The 23,691-nt window shown below is 33.4% G+C and overlaps 3 protein-coding genes across 4 annotated transcripts; 2 read left to right on the plus strand and 1 right to left on the minus strand.

Moving 5' to 3' along the window:
• Window positions 1–4,994: 4,994 nt before the first annotated feature.
• LOC123227931 (probable protein phosphatase 2C 60) lies at window positions 4,995–9,209 on the plus strand. 2 transcript variants are annotated; one of them, XM_044653079.1, is made up of 5 exons: window positions 4,995–5,104; window positions 5,976–6,415; window positions 6,932–7,299; window positions 7,678–7,914; window positions 8,722–9,209. In XM_044653079.1, exons 2-5 carry the CDS (start codon window positions 6,097–6,099, stop codon window positions 8,992–8,994), a joined length of 1,197 nt encoding a protein of 398 aa, XP_044509014.1. In that variant the 5' UTR covers window positions 4,995–5,104; window positions 5,976–6,096; the 3' UTR covers window positions 8,995–9,209. The 2 variants fall into 2 exon arrangements, with proteins under 2 accessions (XP_044509014.1, XP_044509013.1); XM_044653078.1 differs by having other exon boundaries at window positions 4,996–5,356.
• A 3,988-nt stretch (window positions 9,210–13,197) lies between these two features.
• On the plus strand, window positions 13,198–17,569 carry LOC123228131 (protein ALTERED PHOSPHATE STARVATION RESPONSE 1-like). The gene is made up of 4 exons (XM_044653376.1): window positions 13,198–14,619; window positions 15,385–15,608; window positions 15,972–16,192; window positions 16,287–17,569. Exons 1-4 carry the CDS (start codon window positions 13,722–13,724, stop codon window positions 17,146–17,148), a joined length of 2,205 nt encoding a protein of 734 aa, XP_044509311.1. The 5' UTR covers window positions 13,198–13,721; the 3' UTR covers window positions 17,149–17,569.
• A 640-nt stretch (window positions 17,570–18,209) lies between these two features.
• LOC123228132 (protein CHAPERONE-LIKE PROTEIN OF POR1, chloroplastic-like) lies at window positions 18,210–21,201 on the minus strand. Its single transcript, XM_044653377.1, has 3 exons — window positions 20,732–21,201; window positions 19,720–20,080; window positions 18,210–18,584 (listed from the first exon to the last, which is right to left on the minus strand). The coding sequence occupies exons 1-3, from the start codon at window positions 21,188–21,190 to the stop codon at window positions 18,409–18,411; spliced, it is 996 nt and encodes a 331-aa protein (XP_044509312.1). The 5' UTR covers window positions 21,191–21,201; the 3' UTR covers window positions 18,210–18,408.
• Window positions 21,202–23,691: the final 2,490 nt, after the last annotated feature.

The raw sequence follows: 23,691 nt of genomic DNA on the forward strand, positions 1-23,691 counted from the left end.
CAAAAAAAGAGAATAAATAAATAATTAAAAAAAGAAGGAAGAAAGAATAGAAAAAAATAAAGGGGAAAATGAAAGGAAGAAGAATATAGAAAATAAAATAATAATTAAAAAAATAGAAGAAAAGAATAATATTTTTAAAATAAGCTTCAACAGTGAAGAGATGACTTTGGTTTTCGCGTGAAAATTGCTTGGAACCTGCTTTTCATAAAACCTATTGCCTTCAGTATTTATAAAAAAACCAATATTTCCATTTCAAATCATGCTCTAGGCTAGGTGTTAAATTTGAATCGAACTAGTTCAAATTCAATTGTTAATTTTGATTTGTTTAAATCTGAATTAAAGATTTTTTTAAAGCGAGATTGATGGTGGGTTTAAAGGATATTATATTGTTAAGTTTGAATCTAAATAGTGGTTGACTCGTCAATCTTACAAGTTTGAGGAAGTTTGATTTTAAACAATAAAATGATAACAAGCTTAGGAAAGTTTAATTTGAAACGACAATAATCATATCATTTTGATGCATATTGATAAAACTAATATTATTTTAACTATTTATAAGATGTAGTTAAATCAAATTTGAATTAAAGTTGACGTTGAGTTTGAGTTCAATTTACCTCAAGTTGCGTCAAACTTGAGATCATTTTGAAGAAAGTTCATCAAGCTCAAGTTTAACTCTTTTAAATTTGAATTATTTTTTATCCAAATTTAAATTTAACTTGACTCAAATAAAATACTAGAATTAATAATTAGGTATTCTCATAAATGTAATATATTATCATATGATTGAATATTATTTATTTATAATTCAAAATCATTTAATCTTATGATAATATATTATCTTTGTATCATCTTTATAATTAGGTTTACATGTTACTTATAATATTATGAGTCAATATAATAGAAGAGAAATTTCTAACTTGTTGATTATGGGCTAATGTAACTATTGGTTTCTTCATGTAGCAAATAGTTTTTTATGTGGAAAATGACCAAAATTTAGCTTTCTCTATAGGCTTTTAATTTATTAATTCTACATAAAAGACACCCCAAATGAAAACTGGAAAATCCCATTTGTTAAAAATGGTAGTTTGAAAAGGGCATTTAGCAGCGTGCATGCAAAGATCATCCCTCTCTGAATGCTTCTTCCTGGGAAGGGCTTAACTAAACTGGCCAGCATCATTCAACAAGTTAAATTAATACAAACAAGCCTCCAATGGGTAGTTTAAGAAGTAATGGATGGGAATCCCCAAGTGAGAAGACATGGTCGAACACATATTATGAACAAATTATGGAACTAGTTAGTTACTAGACTGCGTCATATCTTTGGTTGTTGTATATTGTAATGGGGCGTATCATTGATGTATCAGAATCTAGGTTTCAACAGCATTATCGCAATTGTCTGTCTATCAATCTCGATCTCTCGGGTGGTTGAGATAAGGCTGCAGCTTTTTTTAAGCCTCCTTCCTGCTTCAGTCATGGAGTTTCCTCTGAGCTTAATGTGATTGATGACTCATTACCCACCAAGATATAATGGTCCTTCTTTCTTCTGGTGCAATTTGGAGGTATTTTGCAGGCTGAAACTCAACAAACAGTAAGCTGTCTCCCTCGCCAACTTCACGTGGCTCAGTTTGGGCTTCAAAGTTCAAAGAATGCCAATAATGTTATATTTAGTACGGCCAGCTTCATCTTCAACCTTAGCCCCACCACTTGTGTGTTCTATTTCTAGTTGCAGATGAATGCAACCACAAAGCTTCCCTAAAGCTTGTGAATTAGCATTTAATTCTTATAACGTTAGGTGAAGGGACAAATCTCTTCTCCCCTTTATCCAAATCTTTCGGCAGTAGCAATATTGTTTAATCTGATAACTTAAATTTCTTTCATGAATCTTTTCTTCTTCCCTGGACAAGACTGAAAATGAAACTAGAATATGATCCACAGATTCAGCTGTTCAAAGGTTGGCATTATTGTTAAGCAAGAGGACTATGTGACATATTTGTACCTTTCCAATGATTTCATTCTTAGAAGAGTAAAATTTGTAATGTCACAGGCCATAATTATTCACCAACTTGCAAATTTTAGTCCTCTTTTGCCATTGATAAATCAGACCTGTCAAAATCACAGCTCGATTTACTTGGCCAAGGGCCATGAATGTTGAAGAAAATGAATTTAGAGAGTCCCCACATTGGCCTGGTATCTCGCTGTTTCTATGACCAATCTGTGTGCCTATCGCCCAGATTGACCACATTTTTTTGTCAATTTGTTGCGGCCTATTCAATCACCACAGTTCCATTCTGAGATTGGTTTCATTTGTTGATTGTAAAGGGTGTTTGGTTAGGAGGGATTAAAGATTATTTATGTAATCTATTTTTTATTATTTATATTATTTTATTTGATTTATAAATAATAAAATATTCGATAATTTTTTATTATTAATGGTGATGTGTCAGTTATTATAAAGACTAATCTAATTATGTGTTCTACTTTAAATATTAAAATATTATCAAAGTAATTTTGATTTTATTATAACTATATATTTATTTATTAATTTTTTTAAGGTAAAAATAATTTTATTTTCAATTAATATAACAAATAACATAAAAAGTATTTTAGAATAATTATACTCAAGGGTATTTAAGTAAAGAGTAATGTTATGTGTACCCATTTTTGGTACACAATTTATGTACACAGTGATGTATCATCATGTAATTAGAATATTTTAAAATATGTGTCATCATATGATAAAGAAACATCCAATCACATGATAACACCTCATCTGTGTACATAAATTGTGTACCAAAAATAGGTACACATAGTTTTATTGTATCAAATATAGTAATAATTTATACACAATAATTTTTAAGGTAATCCTTCAATTTCTGTAATAAAATATTTCTCAAACCAAACGTCGTCTAAATGGTATTGAATTAAAAAATTTGAGTTTGAGAAGGATGGATATAAACTCTCACACCCTTAGGTAAATTTTATATCTGCAAAACACAGAAGAAATGATGAGTTTATATATGTATTTCACATCGTTTAGAGAGACTAAAATAAGACTACTTTAATAATCAATGAGTTCTTTAAACACCTCTAGACGAATTTTATATCGACAAAACATAGAATAAATAATGGGTTTATATATGTATCTCATATCATTTGGTTAAACTAAAATAAAACTACTTAAATATCCAATGAGTTTTTTAAGTCGTGAAAATATGTTTTAAATTGTAAAATCTCAAAATAAAATCATTATAAACTGTGTCAAAAAAATGGTATTAAGAAGGGTGAATAGTCAGAAATTATATTATGAAAAGTAATTGGTAATCGGTAAGGCAACCACCTACGTCGATGACCTCTTCTGATATACACAAGGAGATTATTTTCTTTCTCATTTGGAAATGTACAATTGAAGAAATCTATTGAAGTTTGATCTGGTAAAATATGATTAACATAAAGCTTGAAATAGAAAACCCACGTGACAATATTTGACTATGAAGAACCAAAACATTTTAGACATGCAGAAAATGTTTACAAAAATTTTGACCATTTATGAAGTCAAAAATACATCAAAATGCTCACTTATGCAGTCGTTTTGAATGATTTATTTTCTCTTTGAAGGACTTAAAAAAATAGTTTTTATTTAATTTTCTAAAATAAGAAAAATGTTTGAAAATCTTGGAAACAAAAAACAATTTAGAGGTCATGGAAAGTCGACAGCTGATAGAGACATGGATATGTCCAAACAACTGAGAGCTCTGAATGAGCTGTCGATGTTTTAGGCTTAGGCCAAAAGACTTATTCCCCTCCTAACATTTAATCTATTATCAAAATTTTACCTGCTGAATTTGCAACAAGAAGGTAGAGTATCGCTAGTTGCATCAAGAGGGAGAGAGAATGCCAAAAAGATTGAAGAAGACAATCGGAGACAGAGAAGCTAGTCGGAAAATGTAAGAAAAAAATAAAATTTTAAAAGAGAAAAGTTAAGTTTTCAAAACTTAAATTACAGAAAAATTGTTAGTTTTTAAAATTAAGATGAAAAAAAAGATATTTTTTTTAAATTACTAGTCAAATAATAATTATACCCTTAAATTTAATAAATTTTGTTAACTTTAATAGTTGATTAATAGGTATTTAGATTTTTAAAACTTAACAAATAAGAATTTGACAATAAACTAAACCTTAGGTTGGAATAAGCCTTTTGACCTTGGCCTTAATCAAAATTTTAATTATAATATAATTTACAAATAACTATTTCTCATCTGAGGTTTAAGAAAATAACAAATTCTTACCTCCTAAATCTACAAAAATCTAATTTCTTCCCATTTTGCTTTTCAATTAGTAAACTTGTTTAGTTTTCTTAGAAATATCAAAATTATAATCAACTTTAAAATATTATATTTTTATCAGTATTTTGAAAATATCACGGTAAACTTTGAAATAAAATTTATTAATAAAAATAAATAATAGGTAAAATTTTGACTTTTTAAAACTTCAAAATAAGAATGATCATTTTATCAAACTTTGGGTGGGAAATGATCAAGAGGTTTCCAAGCACGTTCTTAAAAAACCACAGAAATCCCCCCTGAATTCCTATTTTGTTTGGTCAAATCTTTGATTATTATAAGATATCTTGTCAAACATATAAATAATTTTAATTAAAAAAATCATATTTTTGTATTATTTCTTTAATCCCATAATTTACTTGTATAAAGCTATCCTTCATACATAGAGATAATAAAAGCTATGCTTTCATTTGAATTGAAGCAATAATTTAGTACTTACTACCTAAATAATTTTGATTGAATATACTTTCATAATGGGAACTTAAAGGGAGATTGGTGTCAAGCAATGATTGGCCCACGTGTGATTACGTGAACCTTACTTCATGCAATTGAGTTACTGTTCAGAGAATGTCATTGTCCAAATTAACTCCATTTCATTGACTCTTCTCTCTTTCTCTTTCTCTGCCTTCAATTAAACTCAATTCAATCTCTCTTTATTCAACCATTAGACCATTCTGGTGTGGAGCCCAAAACTGGACCTTTGCTTTGCTGGCTTCAAGCTCTCCATTTTCGCCTCTTTATGGGTCTTGTCTGCTTACCATCATGTACATAGCAAGAGAGAGTTTTTGCTAACTTTTCGTATTAGTTTCTGCCATTTTTATTCACTTTCTTCTTTAAAAATCTCTTCTTTATTATCTTCACTTATGAAACCAACAAAGAAATCACAACCCTCTTCGGTTTCTCTCTCTTGAGTTGATTGATCCATAGATCTAATGCTTTGATAATTCCCACATGAAAGTTTCTCTTTTTAGATCATTCTCTGCTTATCATCTGTGATAAATTAGTCAATTTGACTGGTAAGCTTTGTTTTTTTCTTTTTCAAAGAAAAAGTTCAAATTTGTAAGTTCATTGAGTTGAATTAGTGATTAATGGGTTTATGTAGAACTTGGTTTTGTTTACTTGTTCAATGTGAAGCAGTAGACAATCTGGTTATGTAAATTTTCTGATATTTTGAAAGAAGAGTTGTACTTTGACCATATTTTTAAAGTTCCACTTTTTCGTAGTATCGGTTGATTTTTTCAATTTTAGCGGTTGTGCTGTGGTCATGGGTTGTTTCCATTTTCAGAACAACTTTGATGGGTTCTGTTTTATAGGCCTTGGTTTCCTCTTTTTTTTTTTTTTGGTAATTCATAACCGTAAGCAAAATAAAAAGGCCTGTTCTTTACATAACATCTTTGATCCGGTGGTTTTCTTTTATTGCCATTGTTACTTTGTGTATATAATATTTGTTGATGTAGTTGCTTTAGTATGTTCTTATTGTTTTCAATTCAAAATCCGAGAGTAAGAGTGTATTGATTCAGTGTTGAGAAGTAGAGGAAGCTACTATTAGTGGTTGGCTTATTTTAAATCACAGTTGTTTTGAAACTTTGTTGTGCAAGTGTAAGTATTAATTATGTGTGTTTTGTTGCTGTGTAGAGAGTTCTTGTTGTGTTGAGGGTGAAGGAGCATAAATTTACAACTGAGGTTTTTGGGGCAGTTTGTTTTGAATGGTTATTAGATGTTGAGAATTCAGAGGGTTGTCTGGATGAGATGAGGGATGTTAGAGTGGTTGATGAACTTTTTGAGGGCCTGTTTTCGGCCAAGGTCTGATCAATATGTTCACACAAATTCTGACTCTGCGGGTCGCCAAGATGGACTGTTGTGGTACAAAGATTCAGGACATCACATGAATGGTGAATTCTCAATGGCTGTGGTGCAGGCCAACAATTTACTTGAGGATCAAAGTCAGTTGGAGTCTGGCAGTTTGAGTTCTCATGAGTCTGGACCTCATGGTACCTTTGTTGGTGTTTATGATGGGCATGGAGGGCCTGAGACATCATGCTATATTACAGATCACCTGTTTCAACATCTCAAGAGTAAGTGACTTCAACTTCTAACTTCTCTATCTTCATATCTGATTCCAAGTTTTTGTTTGTCTCTAGTTCGGTCACTGAGAGATATGGGCCTTATAGAATTGAATGGAAGGAACAGATTCATGTAGTGCACTTTTGGTAGTTGGGCTTCTTGAATTGAGTAATAAATATATATGGAATCATGAATATCGTTCTTTCCCTTCATTTTTCTTGAGAATATGGATGACCATTCTGTGCCAAAATCTATGCCTGAAATACAGTTGAAAAATAAGTTGATGGCAAGTTTGTGTCTTGATAGAGCTTTGCCGAAAGGGGAAAAAAAGGGCATTTAGGAGATATGGAGTTTCAATGCCTTTTCTGAACAACTTAAGGTGTTAGGATTGCAAATTTTACATAAACATCGACCATTAGCTAATGTGCCATAAATATGGATAATGTCTGCTTCATTTAATGCTCTTTCTGAATTGTTGATTTATTCCCAGTTTCTTATTTTCTTAATTTTTCAATTGTTATGTTCAGGGTTTACATCAGAGCAGCAGTCAATGTCAGTGGATGTTATACGAAAGGCATATCAAGCAACAGAAGAAGGTTTTATATCTTTGGTTTCTAGGCAGTGGCCTACGAGACCGCAAATTGCAGCAGTTGGATCATGCTGCCTCGTTGGTGTTATCTGTAATGGAACTCTTTATATCGCAAATGTTGGTGATTCACGTGCTGTTTTGGGGAGAGTTATGAAGGCAACAGGAGAGGTGCTGGCCATGCAACTCTCAGCAGAGCACAATGCATGTATAGAGTCTGTGAGACGGGAGTTACAGTCTTTACACCCTGATGACAATCAGATTGTAGTTTTGAAGCATAATGTATGGCGTGTAAAGGGCCTTATACAGGTAAGTTATTCACTGTTCAGAGAATGGTCAAATACGACAGTTCTTCATAGAACCTTGTGTAGCTAGTGTTTCAGTCATGACTTCTGAGTTATTTTACTGTTGTGGTCTTGTAGACTTCATGCTACTTGTGCATTACTGTCATCATCAAGCATTCAAAATCATTAATTCTAATGATGCTAGATTGGGAACTTTTTTGTACTGGTTTATCTTTACTTCTAAGGATTTTTCAACATATATACACCATAGTTGTGGTTTGTCTGGATTGCTGCTGCTTCATCTTTATTTTACAGGTTGCTCTGTAGAATTCTCAGTTGTTCTCATAATTGCTTCTTCACCTTTCAAATTTCTTACTAATGGTTAGAATCTTTGACCTTACAGGTTTCTAGATCTATCGGTGATGTATATTTGAAAAAGGCTGAGTTCAACAGAGAGCCTTTAATTGCTAAGTTCCGCCTTCGTGAACCAATGAGAAGGCCGATATTGAGTGCAGAACCATCGATTTCAGTGCACCCGCTGCAGCCCCACGATCAGTTTGTAATATTTGCATCTGATGGGCTCTGGGAACACCTAACAAATCAGGAAGCAGTTGATATAGTTCAAAATCATCCACACAATGTAAGTTGCTCATTTCTACAGTAAATTATATATTTGGTGACATTTTTCTCTGTAACTTGATTTTGGAGTTAAAATTGTCGATGAAGTTTATGCATAGTTGTCTCCTGATCAATGAGAAGCACCAGTTTTATCTTGATTTGTTACGTGTTATTGGAAGGGCTTTTAGCTCAATGATGATAATATTTGGTTGGAGGATCTGATCTTATCTACTGTTGATGCAACTTATTAATCATGTTTGACTCGTTTTGGCCATCTCTGATGTGAAGTGGGAAAATAATAAACAAAGGAAAAGCAATAATAGTTAGGCCAATTATTTGGATAGCTTATAGTAACTTGCTCTATTTCATTCAAGTTATAAGAGCAACTTATTTTATTTGGTTTTCCTAAGTTATACGAGGAACTTGCTTTATAATATTACTAAACAAATAAAGTCATCCATGGAACTGGATTCATTACAGAAGCCACATGGCAAAAGTCAGTGAATAATTTAAATTCCTTTGAATGCAAAGTACCTTAAAATGGTGTCATTTTCATTGAACATTCAAGTTTGCCATCTTGTTGCATTCTCATTGAAATTGTCCAATGCACCTTATAAATTGAAAGGGTCTTCAAAGCATTAACTGCATAAAGTAGCTGCCCACCTAAGAGAACCTTTTATTGTTTTCCTTGCTGTCTTTTTTAGGTGTATGGCTAGGGATAAATTCTTTCATATGATCTACTGCATCATAACAGATCCATATGAGAAAAGTCATCTGGAAACTGGACATAGAGATGAAACTTCACTTGTGTGTTCTAACCTTCATGCAGGGAAGTGCAAGGAGGTTGGTGAAAGCTGCTCTGCAAGAAGCAGCAAAGAAAAGAGAAATGAGGTATTCAGACCTTACGAAGATTGATCGTGGCGTCCGCCGCCATTTCCATGACGATATCACTGTAATAGTTGTGTTCCTTGACTTGAATCATGTGAGTAGGGCCAGCTCTGTCCGGTCCCCAAATATATCAGTGAGAGGGGGTGGAATCAACCTACGCTCTAACACCTTGGCTCCTTTCACGACGCCAACTGAAGCTGGTGGTACCCGATGAATATGTATCTCGTGTTTCTATATTTTATCATTCCCTTGTGTGAATACCACGTAGTTTCTGGGAGAAATGAGGAGCAAGCCTTCAATTCTTTAATGTACACTGTTACTTTTACCTGAGAACTAATACTTGCATTTAGCTTCTCTACCAAAAACTTAAAGAGAACTGGGAAAAGAGGAGTATTAATTGACAATTATTATAGCTGTTTCATTGTGACAGTTCTCTTCCATGTTTCACTATCTTTTCACCATCTGTTGCCATCTTCCCATCGAAGAGTTATGAACAGAGTTCAGAAGGTGAACTCTTTACCCTAGGACCAACTAATTATTTTGTTATCATCAGTTTGGATCTGCCTGGTATGTTAAATGCAATCTGATGTTGCTTTTCGTGGTTTCTCTGGTCTCCATTTATTGATTTCCTTATGAAGGTTCATGTGCACGTGTTACTTTAAGGGAAACCTTCTTTTCAAGAGCTCAAGGTTGGCATTATTTACAAGAATCAAAATACTAAGAATCTGTCATTGTTTGAATGAAGATTTTTAATGTTCACTTTTTCTGATCAAGTAGAAGAGAAGAATTTATCAAGGTTGGGCTATTAATCCTGAATATCCTCAAAGGGAAATATGCCAACGCGAGCATATCATCAAGATTTTTTTTTTTATGAGAAGCTTTTTTAAGTTGAATCAATCATATTAAATATATAAAATTTTGAGTTTAATGATTGGTTTTATAATTATTATATTAGATAATAAAATCAAATGCTTTAACTTAATATAATGTCATCAAATCTTGAATCCAAACCTGTTGCTTCAAATTCGTTTATCATTCATCTGTTCAAGGCCATGATAGACTTAAAGAAGATGCTTTCAAAGTTCCATGGCAACCAGCAAGTCCATTAATAATATGGAATAGCTTGAGTAGTAAAGTAGGGCCTCTTCAAATAAGAGAATATTTTTTGTTCGAAATTTATTAACCATATTTTAGTATCAAATTTTTCATTGAGATTAATTAATGAATTAATAATTTTACTTGTTTAACATAATAGGTTTAATCTAGAAAGAGATGGATAAGTTAGGATTCCTCCTTGTCAACAACAAAGAAAATATGGGATTCTGCCACTAAATGCAAACGTATTTGTTACTGTATAGACACCTAAATGGGCTACCACTTCCTGCTTAAAAAGTTGGATTCTGCATAAAGTCTGATGAGTTGTCGTCCACATTTCTTAATACAAGATGACTGGTCAGTTGTCATCCGTATATTTAATCAGATGTATAGATGACTTGTCATACCTTCCAAAATTAAACGACTTGTCATACATGCCCTTATCTGAGTAACATATTGTCGTTAAGTGTTTGAACATGTGAAATGAAGACCTGCGGCCTGCCCTCTAAATTCTGAAGTGGTGAATGTTTACATAAAAAGGCAATAGAAAATTTGAAAAGGCAAGAAGTGGGGATTTCCAAGGTGCCTTTTTTCTTTTTTTTATTTCAATTTGTCAGAGCATATTCTGACAGACCCACAATTGCCCTTCTGCTGTTTCAGCTAATCTCAATCTTGACCAAATTGATGGTCAATTAATATTTGTTTAAGTACAACTAATTTCACCCTGCAGTCTACAGAATCGCTCAATTACCCATGCCAACAAGAAGATCAAGGCTCAGTGACTGAATAAATAAACCTAACTAGTTCATGAAAAAAAAAAAACTACTTTTGTTAAGTTTTGACCTCCTTGAAGAACCCAAAAATGCAAAACTTAGTTAAGAAGTCCCAGTACTTTATTGCTCATTGTGTCGCAAAAAAAATTGGACACAAATCTCCACCCAGTAGAGTTTAAAAAGAGAGGGAGAGAAGTTGGGTTTCTCTTGTTCCCAGGAAATGGAAAAAAGGACAGTAAAGAAGGACAGGTTGAGTTTGTGGCAATAAATTTATACCATTTTCATGCCTCAAGTTTGACTAGTAACCGAATATGTTCAAAACTTATTTATGGCCTATCAAAAGTTGTATGTATATGATGTAATAGATATTTGACTAATAATAAAAATAAAAATTCTTAAATTATTTGATAATTAATCAAAATTTTATTTATTTAATATGATTAATTATTTATATATTTAAATTATTTGATAACTAATATTAAAATATGGGTTTTTGTTTAAATAATTTAAAAAATAACTCTGACTAAACTAAATGAAATATCATAATTTAAATAAGAGTTTTCGTTAAGAAATTTTTTTTAAGTAATTTTAGTAGTAGGACTTTCTTTGACTAAAGAGAGAAGACATTAGTCAAAGTAACTAGTTATTGCATGAAACTTAAAAACATGAGTTTAGTGTTAGATTTGATTTTGACTCAAATGGGTTTGTTTGTTTCACTTGTTGTGGGAGGTTTTCTAAGTGCCTCTCTGTCTCTGAGCGACCTTTTCTTTCTTCCTTTGTTTTTATTTCATATGTGATCTTCTTTCTTTCTTTCATTACATTTCAAGTACTTTCCTAACGCCGTCTAGTTTACAGCATAAAACCGTTCACGTTTAACATGTCATCTGTGATTTTTCATAAGGAAGATTATTTATATAGTTTTTAAAGAACTTACTTGAAGAGTGTAGCTCGGGTGATTAGGAGGGAGAGAAAAGGCACGAGAGAAAGAAAATAATGATTTTTGAAATATTGAGTGTGAGATAAATAGAATTATCAGTTTTTAAATTCGAAGAGAAGGAGGATGATGATTAAATTTTTAGTTTTTTTAAATATTTTTACTAAATGATAATTTTTCTTTTTTAGAAATTCAAAAAATTATTGCTCTTCAATGCAAACCTCAAACTCAAAAATTCAAAAAAAAAACTCTAAGAAATTAGAAAAATGAAGTTTTTCTTCTTTAAAATCCGTAACTTTTCCAATCTCTACTCCACCATCTTCTTCCAACAGCTCCAAACTCATTGACCACCTACCTCAATGTCACAAATTCTGCATCACCCTCAACTAAATGGCACCAAATAATGGACATCTCTCTTATTCTTCCATGATTTAAGCCCACCAAATAATGTAATAGAATCAATTTCCTCTCTTTCTGGGTCTCTTTCCCTTCACTGACTTCTTCAATCCACTGCCAAAGTCAAGCTCATGTAATGGCAATTGTCCCCCCCAATATGTATGCATATCATGTATGTTAATGTATATTCATATTAATCATACATAAGTTGATGTATGTAACTTGTGAGTAGAGCAACCATACATACTTCTCTCATCAATATTCTTTTATTCTAAAAGGTGGTTTCCATGACTACTCAAAAACTGGACCAGTTTAATTGTATGATACAATGGGGGTAATATTATCTCCATTTTTGAGCCGTTGGATTTTCATTCTTGGAAAGACAATCAATGGTCATTGGTCCACAAGTAGCATTACATTTACATCATCCCCATACCATAGCAGAGGCCATACATGCAAGTTTAGTAAGTTTACCTTTTCTGTGAAATTGTATACAGAAGGCAGCAGAAAGAAAGACAAAATATTTGAAGACAGTCAAGTAAACAATGAAAAGAAAAATAAATGTGAATTGAACTTAAATTCGGATGCATTGATATGAATGCTTCTATATGACCTGCATTGTGTTGTCGCAATAAATCAAAATGGTCTCATAATGGGTTCATTAAGTGACCAAACATAAACCATCTTTCCCCACAACCAGAGCAAACCAGAAAATCCCTGCAAAATCTAAATGTTGCCCTTGCCAAAACGGCAAAATCCCTGTTGAGACATTTTTTTATCAGTATAATCAATGAATTTAAAAACACTGATCATCTTTTTTTAACAAGTTTGATGCATGAGTTCTCATCCAGAACAACAAAGACAAAGACAAACGAAGTTGGGACCATTTTGTTAGCTAAAATCACAAGTTAAGGAGCACAATTATAATCATATTATTGCAAGATCACAAGCTAAGAGAAAGAAGCATGATTTTATGAGTTAAAGAATCGAGAAAACAGCCAAAGAGAAGACAAAGCAATCTCTCTCTCTCTCTCTTATACTCAATAGTCTTTGCAGTGCTCTGGTCAGCATCATCTGGTCAGTTATTTACTGTGCAGTACGTTTGACTCCTCTTTTAACTCACGGCTCTGTCTACGTGTCTCTTCTCAAAAAATGTCCACTGATTTTTGCACTTCGTTTACCTATTTATTTTGTTTTGGTTCAGTATTCTATTATTTTAGCCATGGCTGTACCTGTAGGCCGACTTTGTAGAGGAACAAGTGACCAAAAACACTCAACTCACTACATTATTTCTTCTCTCTCTTTCTCGAGCCCCTACCTTTACTATCATCTACAAGCTCTGGCCTTTGCCTGTGTGGCTTTTCTCTGTCTTCTTTCCTTTTTTTTTTTTGTCTTTTTTCTCTCTCTCTCTGTATGCCATTTTTAGTGTAAGAAAAACTGAGTTGTTTTGATGAATAAAAAAGAGAAATGGTGGGTCTTAAATGCATTCAAGAGGGTTCATGGGTAACAAGAAATGTTGTTTTTTTAAACAAAAACATGAATTTATTTTTTCGAACTTGTGAAAAAAGCCTTTTTTTTCACTCCTGTTTAGTTGTGTAAGATAACAAATTTGTCATTTTGATAAAATCTCATTTCTTTTATTTTTTATCACAAAAGAGTACATAGATTCCTCCTTGAAACCTTGTTTCTCACTTTAAGCCATCCCAGCTCTCTTCAAAAGAATAGGCAGAGAGAAGGGAGAGCATGGGTTGTGTTGCCTCTAAACTCGAAGAAGAAGAAGTTGTTTCCATTTGTAGAGAAAGAAAACGCCAGCTAAAACTAGCAGTTGAGAGAAGATATGCACTAGCTGAAGCACATTCTAGATATTCTCAATCATTATATGCTGTTTCAGCGGCCATTAAGCTCTTTGTTGCTAGACATTCTTTACCTTCTTCACCATTTCTCATCACTTTTCCTCCTCCTTGTCCTCCAGCACCACCACTTTCCACTGACCAAAATGTGATAAACAACCCCATGTTTCTTCAACAAACATCGTCTGAGTCAACAAACCATGAAGCTGTTACTTGTGAGTCATTTGATTCTGACTCTTCAACAAGTTCTGAGTCTTGTGAGGAAGAGACTAAAGAAGAAGAAGTGGTGAGAGAAGACCATCAACAAGCTTGTAAGTACTTTTACATGCAAATGCCACCACCTATGCCATCACCACAGAGAGACTTTGGCTGGGATTTCTTCAACCCATTTGATGGCATGAGACCAGAGTTCATGAGTGGTTACCGAAGGATGACTGAAGAAGATATGAAGGCTGTGAGAGAAAGAGAAGGGATACCTGAGCTAGAAGAAGAAGGTGATGAAAGAGTAGAAGAGGAAAGTGTTATGAAAGTTGAAGAAAATAATGTTCACAAGGAGGTTGAAGAGAGTGGAGTTGGTGTAGTGAAAGTGGTTGATGGGGCTAGCGCGAACAGCCAAGGAGAACCAAAAGGGCTTACTGTTATTGATGGCCCAGAAAATGGAAGGGAATTGCTTGAGGCTTTAAGGGACATTGAAGACCATTTTATTAGGGCTTATGATTCTGGAAAGGTAGTATCAAGGATGCTGGAGGCTAATAGAGTTCATTTGCAATCGAGTGTGGAGGAAATCAAGGGTGTGTACAGATTTTCTTCTCAAGTTTTTATTTTAATACCTTTGTTTCCATGATTTCTGCCGTCTGTTGCTACACATGTTTTTGTGGGCTTCTTTTAAAGAAAAATTTGTCCTTGAAACTGATTTTTCCTTATTCTAGTTTATGTTATACTGTGCATGAGCTTTATTTCAAGTTAAACTCTCAGTTTCTCATTAAAAAAAAATCTTTGTAAAAAAAAAATATTGTTCTTTATATCAAGGTGCTTTCGTTTTAAGCTAATCTAATATACTGAAGTTCCACTCTGAGGAACTTTCAATTATTTTTTATCCTTTTTGACAAGATCTAATGTTCTGGGGCTTAGTATGTGATATTTGTTCTAAAAATAGAAAATCTTTTTTAATAGCTTTTTGAATCTCTTCTTCCTCTGTCTTAATACTATTATGCAGACTAACTTTCCAAAGATATCTCTGCTTTCTTCACTAATCAAATAGTTGGCACGTGTGAATTTGCTCTACTGCCTTGCTTGCAATCCTTCTGCTTTTAGGTTGCCCTTTACAAGTCTTGCCATTGTGACTTTTTTGCTTTTAACATCTTTTTGTGGTGGGGCTTATTTTGTTATCTTTGTCTTAATTTTGTTGATTTGGTATTGCAATTTCATGAAAAAATGTGATTTATGCTTTGCTGCATTTGTTTCAATTTTCTTATCAGTCCCGCTCCAGTTCAACTTATATTTGTGCACACATTAATATTTTTTAATGGAAATTGACCTCATCTGATTCGGTGCAGAGAACTCAACGAAACTCATGCAAGCAATTACATGGCATCGTTCAACTTCATCGAAGCCTTCATCTTGTAAAAGCCTTGTAGCATCAAGTTCCAAAAGTTCTGTGTCCTGGACAGAGTTTAATAACGATCTCTTTGATGACTATGGTGGAATGGATTCTGGAAGCCATTCTTCAACCTTGGAAAGGCTCTATGCTTGGGAGAAGAAGCTCTTTGAGCAAGTTAAGGTAAACTAATGTTTCTGAAACTTAGAAACTTTTGGGATGTTTTAGAGTCGGCAAACTCAAAAACAAGTTCTTTGTGTTGCTTCTTATAGTTTCTTGCTTCCTTCTTGCTGTGTTAAATTGGAGGAAGGCAAATGAGCTTAGTACTATATACAATCTAAGCACATTTTGTGGTGGATTAATTGAATCAGCTTTATAATTTTAAGATTATAGAAGGAATAACTCTTACACTTCTATAAATAAATACCTATAATCTTTATTATGGACTGTATACATTGTAGTTTGTCTGAAAAAGTACCTAGAAGGTGCAAAAGGCTTCTTTGTAATTATATTACTTTGGTAAATTAACATGCTATTTTGCATTAGGCTGGTGATGACACACGAAAACTTTATGAGAGAAAATGTTCCCGGCTTAGAAATCAGGATGTCAGTGGAGATGAGCTTACTATGGACAAAATGAGAGCAGCTGTGAAAGATTTATATGCTCGGATCTTAGTTGCAATTAAAAGTGCTGAGACTATCTCAAAGAGAATACAGAAACTAAGTGAGGAGGAACTGTTGCCTCAAATTGTTGAACTGTTGAAAGGGTAAGTGGTTTAATCTCCACAGACCACATACAATTGCATCATTATAAACAGTCTTTGTTTTCTTGTGTATTTATTTATTTTTTTACTTGGTCAGACTGGCACAAAACTGGAAGATTATGTTGGAATCCCATGAAACCCAGAAGAAGATTCTTTTTGAAGTAAAATCTTATGCCAGCCCCCCATATGGAAAGTTCTGCAATGACTCTCATCGACTTGCTACACTTCAGCTTGAGGCAGAGCTTCTAAATTGGCGTTCATGCTTTACAGAATATGTTATGGCACAGAAAGCATATGTTGAAGCTCTCCACAATTGGCTAACCAAATTCCTTGCTCCTGAGGTTGAATTCTGTTCCAGGAGTAGGAGCAAGAACTCATCAGCACCATATCGAGCTAATGGTCCCCCCTTGCTTTTGATTTTCCATAATTGGTTAGCTTCCATGGAGAAATTACCAGATAAGCCAATAGCTTTTGCATTGAAAAGCTTCTCTAAAGATATCAGGGCCTTGTGGCATCAGCAAGGGGAAGAACAGGCACAAAAGAGAAAAGTTGATGGTCTAGCAAAAGAACTTGATAAAAAGACACTGGCATTTCAGAAGACAGAAACCAGGATCCTAGAACCAAAGCACAAGGACATGAAATCGGAGGCGGAAGTAGACCATCAAAATGAATTCTTGGTAGAGAAGAAGGAACAGTTGGACATGTTCAGGAGGAAAATGGAAGTTGAGAAGGAGAAACACCACAACTGCATGCAAGAAACACAAAGGGTTACATTGAATGGATTGCAGACTGGGTTTTCTTCCGTTTTTGAGTCCTTAACAGAATTCTCGAAGGCTTCTCTAAAGATGTATAATGATCTTCTGACTTGCAGTGAGAATGCTGCAAGAGCTGAGAGCCAATCATACATAGAGGGCTTCCAGGCTGAGCAGATAATACAAGAAAACACAGCTGGTCACTGAGGATTGGGGGTTTACAGGTTAATATGTATATTGTTATCACGTCGAAGCAGCTCGCTGAGACAAGTTTATTTATATTTACACTAAGATTTCTTTAGATGAATTGCTGATTGTTTGTTCTAGTAGTTGCCCAAATTTTGTTTTGGGATTTGTATATTTCCAGTTTCTTCTCTTCTTTCTTGGCGACACAAGAAGTTTGAAGGACTTTTGATGGGCAATACTCCGTAATTAGTAGTTAAAATATTGGTGATGAATAGGGGATCTTTATTTGAGATTTGGTTATGTAGGACCCTTTGGTCCATAAATGCTTGATGTTGCAATATCTTTTTGTAATTTGGCCTAAGCATGAGAAATCATCATGAAAGTGGTCGTTTTCACGTTTGTAAGGATAGTTTTTTCTTTTGAAAAGCCGAAAATTTGATCAGCTTCTGGTAAAAGGCAGTGCCTCTTAAGGCCTTTTCAGTTTTCAGCATAAGCAAGCTTTGTTGGGGGTATCATCATGGACTCTGCAACAAATTCAAAGAACGGCAACGCACGGGGTTCTTTTCCTTTTTCTCAAAGCTCTGTATGACGTAAAACTGCCCTCTCTGGATTGACGTTAGTTCTACATGTACCATTTGGTGCATAAATATCATTCAGTATTTTCTCTTGTTCAAGACATTGCCACATTTTGATATTTTATGCACACTGATTTTAGAAACCGGCCGGATGAAACTACACTCCTCACGGGCTGACATCCAGCTTTGAAATCATTACTATGCACTGTCCATTCAGAGAAATATTGGCTATGCATGGAGCTATTTTAATAAAGACTTGATACATTCTGGTGTTTCACTTAAGAAGACACAAGAATTCATGTCAATCAAGGTAAAAAAAGATAGATGAGAATAAAAACACTATGCAAAGTAAGCTCAGCAAGGAGGATTAAGAAACTTAAAGAAGATCTTGTTCCTGAATCAGTTTCTCATGACATAATGTCCAGGGAATCTCTGGTAGCTTGTGAATTTATCTACCTCACAAATGAAATTATAGAAGATAGAATGCATCCCAAGGACATGAAAAGATGTTCGTGAACATTGTAATTCTCAAGTAGGTATTTAAATAGCTTATGTTTCAGTTTCACTACATTCTATTTCAAGTTTTGTACATTATGCAATGATACATATCCTAAAAAATGCCGGGGTGGGGTATGATCATGCAAATGAATAATTACAGGTTTAACGATTCATGACACAGCTAGTTGATTACAATCTCCTCTTAGCACTACCTTAAGTACAGGGAGACCAAAAAGTGAGAGAACAGTATGAATTCACTAACTATAGTAGCAGGGGAATGTATGCCAAGAAATGGGACAATGTCTACCTGCAACCAGTTCTCAACTGCTGAGCCCACCACTGCACCAGCTACAAGCCCCCCGATGGTTATTATGGTGGCTTTCCCTGCAAAGACATCAGGCAGTTGGTCTAAATGCCTTTACAAGAAATGAACTAAGTTTCATAAAACCTATGTAATAAGAAGTATAACCAATGTAACTGTACTGACATGCTTTATTTTAAAAAGGAATTCAATAATTTTTTTCTCTCTCTTATCCTTCTTCAGTTGTTGGAAAGTCAGAGTTACCTCACTCGGTGTTGCAAACTACTATATGCACATAATCCTTTAGAGCTTTGCAGCTGTATTCATTTCTATCATCTATAGGTGTTATTTCCATATGAAACCATTTCAATTGTTTCTCCATTTCCTTGGTAAATAGATGACAAAGAAATTCATGCTCAAAAGAGGCTAATACAGATCTGTGTCAGAAGTTTTAATATTATATGTTCTACTACAACCACTAGAAACCCTTCTCTATTCGTGAAGCATTAGGAAAATTGATTTTACAGTTATTAAATATGAATAATATGATAAGAAGCATAGCAAACACCCATAGGTGAAAGTTTATATCACCTGTATCCAAAACACTTAGGTTTCACCTCACAATACAGTATTTGTATAGCATATTGTAACTATTCACTATGCTTCACAAGTAAATGATAGCATGTTGTGACTATTCACTATGCTTCACAAGTAAATGAAACATTCTTACTCAACTGAAGATGAGAACAGATGCTTAAAACTGTTATTCTACAGAAACAATAATGTTATGGACTCAAGCTGTAGCAACAAGCCAAGTAAGCAATAGCAAGACTTCCGTGGCTGACATAACCATGTTGAGTAATATTATACAATACATATTAGAAGTATTTTCATATTTAGGACTGCAAGAAAGCTCACTCTTTCTGAATACGTAATGATTTTTACCACATATATGGACCTATGTCCTAACCCAACTCCACATAATCCCACTCTTTATTACCTATGGAAAATCCCAGCATCACAAATAACCAATCTAACTAAAAGCAATGCCTCCCAAATTCAAAGAAACATGTACACTAAAATTTTGTAAAGGGCAAAGTGCCCCATCTACTGAAAATGTTAGCAGAGGAGGAAAATGCTCAAACTTCTTCAAGGCACACTGTTTCAAAAAAAGAATGAATACATACAGAAATATCTCAATCAAAGTTAGCTCATTACCTAACTTAACATTCTTCTTTGTCATGAAATACAATGAAGCACCGAAGCTACTTGCCAAGATCAGCCCAGGAACATCAGCCCCAGCATAAGGTGCAACAGAAGATGTATACGCTCCATTTACATAAGTTAGCACCATCAAAGCTCCATATACTCCTGCTTGAATGCCCAAATCTTTAGTTGCTGGTGTTTCTACTGAAACAGATGACTTCTTCAAAGTAGTCTGCAACCACAGAGGCATTGATCCTGTCCCAGAAGTGTTCACAGGATTAACATCAGCATATCGTATGCTACTATCAACAACTTTTCCTGCCTGGCGCTGAGTCAAGCTCCTCATAAGCAACATGTCATACGCAGCCTCAGCCTAAACATTCAATTGTCATACAATTAAAAAATAACAATTACCAGCAATGTTAACAACTAAAGCTTATTGAAGCATAATGTCAACCACCCAACGGAATTCAAAAAGAAATTTAAATTAAAGACTAAAAATTAAAAACTTCTAAATTAGACACTAGCTTGATGTCATAAATCACAAAAAAAAAAAAGAAAAAAAACACCTGAAACTTATAATTATTCAACTTTTTCAAGATCAAATCACTGACAACGCTATTTGAAATCCGCATTCTGCAAACGGCTTAACCGTTGACTATTCAACAAGATTTGAATAATGACAAGTCAATGACACATCAGATGCAAAAATCAGCAAAACAAGTGAACAACCAAGAAGTTGTAAACATGCAAATCGTCAATGAAAAAATAACCCACTTGTTTCAATTAACTCAATTTAAAACCTTCGAAGCTTAAGTTCTTAATACGTGCCAAATGTTGCCCTTACAATAAACTTAAAATTACACGGCTTTCATAAAACTAAGAAACTTTTAAGGATAAGGAGAACCAAAAAAAATTCAATACTTGCATAGATGAACTCACATGATTTACACAACCCATCTCCCAAAACAAACAAAATCCAATAAACTCACAAATAGTCATAGTGGTATCGGTAAACAAGTACCTGCGCAATCGCCTCTTGGTCGTCTTTACAGTTAGCAACGATCGAGTTTTTGGCGCGAAGTATGTCATCAAACGATGCCGTTTCCGACACTCCAAGCAGCTTAAGTGCGTTTTCCACCGACATCTCAAACGAAGCCGAGTCATCAGCTCGGGAGTTGGCTCTAGCAACTCCGGCCGAGGCGCGCCGAGACAAAACAGTTACACCTCGGAAAAGGTCAGTCGTTTTGGCGGTCTTCAAAGAAGAGAGATGAGTAGAGCTGAGGAGGCGAAACGGGGACGGTCGAGGAAAGGTTGAACCGGCGGAGAGACGGTTGGGCCGGACGGAGAGAGTGGCAGCCATGAGATGTTTGTAGAGCGAATGAATATGAGGCTGTGTTGAGAGCCGTTTGTTTGTTGTGTGCTGAAGAATGAGTGAGAAGAAAGCAACGGTTAAAAATCTTGTATGTTTTCGTCGGATCATCTGATTAATTTTGGCCCTTTTAGATTAAACATTTTGCGTTTATTATAGGGAGCTAGACTATTTCTAAGCGAAGTATGTTAAAAAAATATGAATTAAAAAAAGAGTGATTAACTTTTTCCACCCAAGGTTTGACTTAAAAGTCCTTTTGTACCCCATAATTGTATAAATCACACTTTATTATCCAAAATAAAACTCCATTATTGAGAATTGAGTCTAACACAATACAAAATTTACAATTACCGTATTATACTTTCTATTTGACATAATCGATCACTCGACAAGTGGTAGTGACAAAAGGTGTAATTTCAATCTTACATTATCATTATATTAGCTAAATGAGATTACAGTCATTATGATATCTAATATTGTAAATTCTTTCATCGAATCTCTATTGATATCCTCATATTGGCACTTTCTCTTCCCTAATCACCCTCCATGTGAATCCTTTAAGAGACTATTTGGATTGTGAGTTTGTTTTTGTTTCATTCGTCCTCCCTTGGAAGAAACAAAAAATCTCAAAAGATTTTTATTTAAATCTTATGAAAAAGAAGAAATCAACTCATTTCAAAATTCAATGAATGTCCTTAGAAGTGGAATTATTACAATAAACACAACTAGTTAAATTACTAGTTTCATATGTGAGATTAAAGATACAAATGGAAACTTTTATTGCAATAAAATTTTATCTTTATCATCTTATCAACTATCCTTTTTACTTGGGTCAATCTTTACCCCTACCAAACCCTTTGTTGCCACTTTATCCATCTTCTCCACCCTCAAATACTTTTGTAAGTTTCATTGTCAACATCTCATTTTGCTCTGCCATTGTCTACAACAAATTCACTTTAGGCTCTTCATTTTTTACACCAACTTCTATAAATCCCACAAATCTTTTATCGTCCATGAAGCTCAAAACTATAAAGATTGATAACCCTACCAGGATCTCCCAAAAAATAAAAAACTAAGAAGATCAACAACATCAATTCCAACCTTAATAAATTGAGCTACGACTTCTTGTTATATCCTTTGTTTTGTTCATTGTTTTTGGGCTCTTGAATTCTCTTTTTGAAGGCAAAGTGGTAGAGAAGTTATCTTTTAAACTCGTTGAAATCATCATGAAGATGAGTTGCTAAAGTTGGTGGATGATGGTTGTGTTTGAAATTTGATTTGTATAAAGAAATAATGACTTCATTTTCTTATCCTTCATCTTTCTATTTTTTTTTAATTTTGATTTTATCCCTTTTTTTTACATGTTTTAAATTTAAGTAAATTGACTATTTTACTTTTTTATTTTACATTTTTTAAAACAAAATTTGATTTTAGGTGATAAAATGTGTTTATGTAATTAAAGAGTTGAAAAGTTTTTCAAGACAAAATCTTGAGAGGGAAAGCCAAATCACTCTTAAAAAATAGACTTTTGAATTTAGAATAATAATGATTTATCAAATTACCCTTCCATGTGTATTTTAAAACCTAAAATTTAATGCAAGAGAGATTTTGTTATTTCTGAAACCTTAAGGATCTTTTGGTAAGTCAAAATAACCTTAATGGGATTCTTGTTATTAACCATAAATATAATGTATTTACATATATTTCAAAATCAGTTGATTAGATGACTTCAATTAATATGTGGCATGGATTTAATTACAAAAATAAATTGGTGTTTTATACAGTTGCAGACCTTTTCAATGAATAAATATAATATATAATAAAGTAATATTATGTATATTTTTTTAAGGTGTATAAATATATAGCATATAATTAAATATTAATTTATTTTTAATTTAAAATTATTTAATTATATAATAATATATATATATTTAAAATAAGTTTATATAATTTTATTATATATAATAATATTAAATGAAAAAAGGTAATTGTCTAAACTTTAAAGTCAATGGAATTCTTATTTAATATATAAAATTCTAACTAATGTTATTTATGGGCAAATAAAATAATATTCTTGAGGTGAAAAGGAAGTATAGAACATTAGATTTGATGCCAAAATTAGATTAAACAAGTCAGTTCAATAACCAGTTACTTGGATCTAAGAAAGCTAAAGTACAAAGCATTACCTTGACTTGAAATATGTAAACATGTCAAAGGAGTCGGTGTGACTTGCAGTACCATTGAAACCCTTTTATTTTTTTAACACAACAGTTATGTGGGTCATAATAAGTCTTGGGTAAAATTAAAAATTATGATTTGATAGGTCTATTTGCATAAGCACGCTAACAATTTGTGAAGGCATGACCTAAAGGATTTTGAATCATACTGTAAGCTCTTCAATCCTAGTGAGTTGATCTAATTTGTTAATTGATGAGCTTAGACCTAATATGATCCTTAGGCAAGGTGGCCATGCAAAAGTTGGTTCGATACGAACCATCGCTATCTCATTATCATGGATTATCCAATTTAGATAGACTTACCATACCAATACAATTTAAGAAAAAATCTCTAAATTTGTAACATAAATTAACTATTTTTTGATATAAATAGTG

This window comes from Mangifera indica, chromosome 10, assembly GCF_011075055.1.
Source record: "Mangifera indica cultivar Alphonso chromosome 10, CATAS_Mindica_2.1, whole genome shotgun sequence".
Classification (NCBI taxonomy): Eukaryota; Viridiplantae; Streptophyta; class Magnoliopsida; order Sapindales; family Anacardiaceae; genus Mangifera; species Mangifera indica.

Coding starts and splice junctions, on each gene's coding strand:
- LOC123227931 (XM_044653079.1), top strand. CDS start 6,097: ATGTTAGAGTGGTTGATGAACTTTTTGAGGGCCTGTTTTCGGCCAAGG. Junction 7,300..7,677: donor GTGTAAAGGGCCTTATACAG/GTAAGTTATTCA, acceptor TTGACCTTACAG/GTTTCTAGATCTATCGGTGA. Junction 7,915..8,721: donor TTCAAAATCATCCACACAAT/GTAAGTTGCTCA, acceptor ACCTTCATGCAG/GGAAGTGCAAGGAGGTTGGT.
- LOC123228131 (XM_044653376.1), top strand. CDS start 13,722: ATGGGTTGTGTTGCCTCTAAACTCGAAGAAGAAGAAGTTGTTTCCATT. Junction 15,609..15,971: donor AGCTCTTTGAGCAAGTTAAG/GTAAACTAATGT, acceptor ATTTTGCATTAG/GCTGGTGATGACACACGAAA. Junction 16,193..16,286: donor ATTGTTGAACTGTTGAAAGG/GTAAGTGGTTTA, acceptor TTACTTGGTCAG/ACTGGCACAAAACTGGAAGA.
- LOC123228132 (XM_044653377.1), bottom strand. CDS start 21,190: ATGATCCGACGAAAACATACAAGATTTTTAACCGTTGCTTTCTTCTCA. Junction 20,081..20,731: donor ACCAAGAGGCGATTGCGCAG/GTACTTGTTTAC, acceptor TTGAATGTTTAG/GCTGAGGCTGCGTATGACAT. Junction 18,585..19,719: donor AAAGAAGAATGTTAAGTTAG/GTAATGAGCTAA, acceptor ATGTCTTTGCAG/GGAAAGCCACCATAATAACC.